This window comes from Pteropus vampyrus, unplaced genomic scaffold (genome assembly GCF_000151845.1).
Source record: "Pteropus vampyrus isolate Shadow unplaced genomic scaffold, Pvam_2.0 Scaffold75, whole genome shotgun sequence".
Taxonomy (NCBI): Eukaryota; Metazoa; Chordata; class Mammalia; order Chiroptera; family Pteropodidae; genus Pteropus; species Pteropus vampyrus.
Window position 1 is genome coordinate 3,594,450 of NW_011888856.1, and position 3,932 is coordinate 3,598,381.

General features: G+C 40.8%; 1 protein-coding gene across 7 annotated transcripts in view; it reads right to left on the reverse strand.

The window, feature by feature from the left end:
• Window positions 1–890: 890 nt before the first annotated feature.
• The window catches only part of KIAA0895 (KIAA0895 ortholog), a 45,940-nt gene continuing 42,898 nt past the window's right edge, over window positions 891–3,932 (reverse strand). For 6 of the 7 annotated variants that reach the window (XM_023532032.1, XM_011362492.2, XM_011362489.2 and 3 more), the window contains one exon: window positions 891–3,570. In XM_023532032.1, coding sequence (XP_023387800.1) covers window positions 3,409–3,570 — 162 coding nt within the window. In that variant the 3' untranslated portion in view covers window positions 891–3,408. The remainder of the gene's footprint in view (window positions 3,571–3,932) is intronic. The other variant, XM_023532033.1, reaches the window with a different exon arrangement.

Below are 3,932 nucleotides of genomic sequence, written 5' to 3' on the forward strand. Positions count from 1 at the left end.
GTTTCGTTTCTCCTACAGGCCGTGAGAGAAGGCTACGTCCCAGGCCTCTCTCCCCGGCTTGCAGGTGGCTGCCCTTGTGCTTCCTCTTTACACGGCCTTTCTGCTGTGTGCGCGAAATCCCGCACGTTCTCACCGCACTGCCACAGCCGCTGACAAACGCTGGAGTTCCGCCCCCTGGCGTCAGCTTCAAGCCTTTAATGCCTTTAGCTACTGAAACTGATGAACGGAAATGGGTGAAATCAGCCGGCTGGCAAGGGTTCCCCAGGTGCAGGAAAGGTTTGCGTTCAAAGACCGAGACCCTTAGGGATAAAGACCTCTACCCTCTGGAGGTCTCACGGGCTCTTCTCTAGGCCTTTGCTGAGCCAGCAGCTGCATTCGGGGCCCACTCCTTCCCCTGGGTCACGGCTGCTCGGGTTTCAGACACAAGTGTTGCGAAGAGTGGTATTAACCACTTTGCAAGTGATCTTTCTCCCTGTGCTGCACACACTGTTCTTCCGGTAGCACTTGTCAGGGATGGGACCGGCGGGCTCTGGGCCACTCTCCCTCCCTCGCCTGGTCATGGGCAGTTCTGGTCTTCCTCGCTGGAGGCCCGCGGGCGCTCAGCGCAGATCCTGCTCCACAGGTTTTGCATGACTGTTTTAATGAACAGGGTAGTAAATCAAGACAAAATGACCCAGCTCTCCTTTTCCCTTCTCCCTACAACCCGTGAGACTATAAGCTGATTAGGAAGGTGGAGTGTGGCACATGTAATATTTCTCTATAAATAAAGATACCCGAAGACAAACATGATCGATCGTCCTTTCAAAAACTACCACGTAAGAAAACTAGAAATACCTCAATAAAAATATAATTAGGTTTTCGAAGAACAGAAGTGTGCACGCACACATATCCACAGAGCTCACGTGAGAACCTCGCGGTTATTTATTTCTATTACAGCTAGACACAAAATGCCCAAAGATTTACAAATCCAACCATACAAATTTTAAACACTTTTACAAAGATGTAACTATAAAGAAATGAACACTATGTATTTCTGTTTGCAAACAATTTTACTTTCAATTCCCTCTGGTGTGAAAATCGAAGTTTGTCAGAATTTCTTTTTGATACAATTGTATGTTAAAATTACGAGGACAAAATTGATGAAATCCTAATCATCAATAGCCGAGAACAAATGACTATTAAAATAAATATGATCTTCAACTCTTTCCCTAAGTACTGCTGCTATAATTTTCTATTTATTAAAACTTTTTTTGGGGGGAATAAAACTACCTTAATGCAGTTTCGGGAAAGAGAATAATAAACATTAATTAAATCTTTAATCCCAACTTTTAAAGCTTAGAGCTCTTTAAGTATCTCTGCTAATCTGAAACTATTTTTTGGTTCATTGCTAACTTTTAAAATATCAATACAATCAATGTGATTTAGAGTCTTTTTTTTTTTTTTTTTTTTTTGTCTAGATAGTGCTCATGTTTTTTGTCTTTATACCAAAGAATTAAGGCAAGGAAGTTTTTCCTTTTCCAGAGAGAAATACATATCCATTTTAAAATTTGGAGATGATAGCCACTGCAAATCACCCTACCGATAGGAAATTAAGGCTGCTGTGATTTTCCTTTATGTTTAAACCATAACATAAGATTAGCAGTATAATTACCTACAAATGTTGAATTTACAAGCTTTGGGCTTAAGTCACAGGACATAAATATTGCCATTTCTGTCTATACTTCAATTCCAGTTAATAAGACACTGTTTCACAATAACCTTTGTTAAGTTTGAAGATGAAGTCAGAAAACACCACACAAAGCTGAAACTGGATGACTCCGCTACAAGGAAATGATGCTTGAGGGGTCAAGGTCAAGAACAGTCTTCTGGTGTCTGGCAAGTGCCATGCAGCGAGATGCGCAGGCCACACTCCAGGCAGCGTGACACGTGTCTGGGCACCCTCAGTGCTCCACGGGCCTGGCCCACTCCAGCCAAAGGCAAGATGCCTGGCTTTGCAAGAACTGCCAGGCACCAGTTAGGGAACATCCTGTTTGCTACAACATTCTTCTCTAAGGCAAGCCCTCTAGATATGTGAATGAGAAAAATCACATAACTTGGCCTGCAAAAGATTTCCAATACATCATTTCCTAGCACAAATGTGGACCGATCATTGCAGTATACATACGTCCGCCAGTGTTAGCACCATATTTAAGCCTGAACTGAGGTAAAGATAAACTCTCCAACAGCTTTGGGTAGAAATTACAGTAGCAATTTTGAACGGGGTGTTTACAGTAGTCTTTCTGATCATTAAAATAAGTTGTCTGAACAACCATTTGATCACAATTATGTATGTGCAGGTATATGTCAAAACTGACAAATTATAAAGCTAAGTGTAGAGGCTTTTGGCAGGAGAAATGAAGCAAACTCTCATTTGTGAAATTCAAACTGTCCTTATTGGGTTGATAAAGTCAAAGATTTTGATAAAATACACCAGGCTGATATCAATAGGCCGTTTTATCAAATGGCAACGCCCAGAAGTTCTATTTTTCAGAGCATGGTCAAGTTTACTACAGATGCCACCCACTCAACATCCGGCTCCTACGTGAAGCAGACCAGCTGCTAGTCCGCCCCTCGTCTGTTGCTCCATTTAATTAAAAGATGAGTAGCTCCTCTCTTACCCAACTATTTCAGGTAGAGAAACCTCTCTGGAACTTGTACTTACCATTTACATAAAGGAACAGAGAGAGAAAGACCCTCAAACTTGATTAAAATTTTGAAGTATGTTTCAGCAAATGAAACAGAGTTTAGTTGAGGGATAACTGGACAAAATGAGATAACTCTCCAAGTTAGTTCCTATAAATTTGCGAGGTGAAATAATAACATGTAAAATAAAGGACTCATGAAAACTCATAGACTGCTTCCGCCTTCACATTACACCCTTAAGAGGAATACGAAGTCTTAGATATAGCTAGTTATGGGAAGCATAACAAAACTAATTTTTCAAAGGAAAATAATGACCATATTCAAATAAACTATCACCATGGCGTCTAACGGCACTAGATTCAACCTCTAGTTGAAGCTGATGGTGGTGCCCAGGCCGCAGCCCTGAGACCACACTGCTCAGGAAGAAGGAAAGTCATCGCTCAGTTTGACGAGGATCCTTCAAAAATATGCATCAGCAGTATTTTCATATGACTCTCGACAGAGTCAGATGAAAACAAGCAACCTTCCCTTGTAGCCTGTAGAAACATTTCAGGGAAATAGCTTAAGGTTTGCACTTAACCTAAAGATTCAGCTGAATACTGCAGATCATTCTTCAGAAAACTCATGTAAACAGTCATTCTTCTTTTTCAAATCTGCTGGTGCTAAGTGCACCTACGTGGGAATATACATGGAGATCCAGCGTAGCTGGGTCCGCGAGAACGCGAGTTAACATATGAGACCCTTCAGCTCCCTGTCGGCCAGCTCATTCACTTCCATGATCTTCTCTAAGTGTTCCATGTACCGGTCACGGTCCTGCAGGAAGTGAGGGACTCTCGTGTTTTCAGTAACTGCCAACCCTTTCAGGCGATCCACGTCTTCATAAGAGACCTAAAAAAGGAAGTTGAGTCAATTTTCAATGTGACTACCAGTTACATTTTGAAGAACAACTTCTCTCTGGGTCTTAAGTAAAACTTATGTGGCTTGTTTTACTAATTACTTTAATACCTGCAAAATAACAAAAATCAGTGGCTTCTACTTCTTTACTGTGTTAAATAAGAATGTATCTGCCCACTTATTCCATTAACCATACTAAAAAATTTAAAAGTCAATATTTGATTTAACAATCTATCTTGCACCTACTCAGTTTGTCTAGAAATTATACAAGTAAATTTAAAAAATGTGTGTGAGACTCTAAGCCTAAACAAATCTCTTCATGAAATCAAAGATTCAAGAAAATAGCTAAAATATAA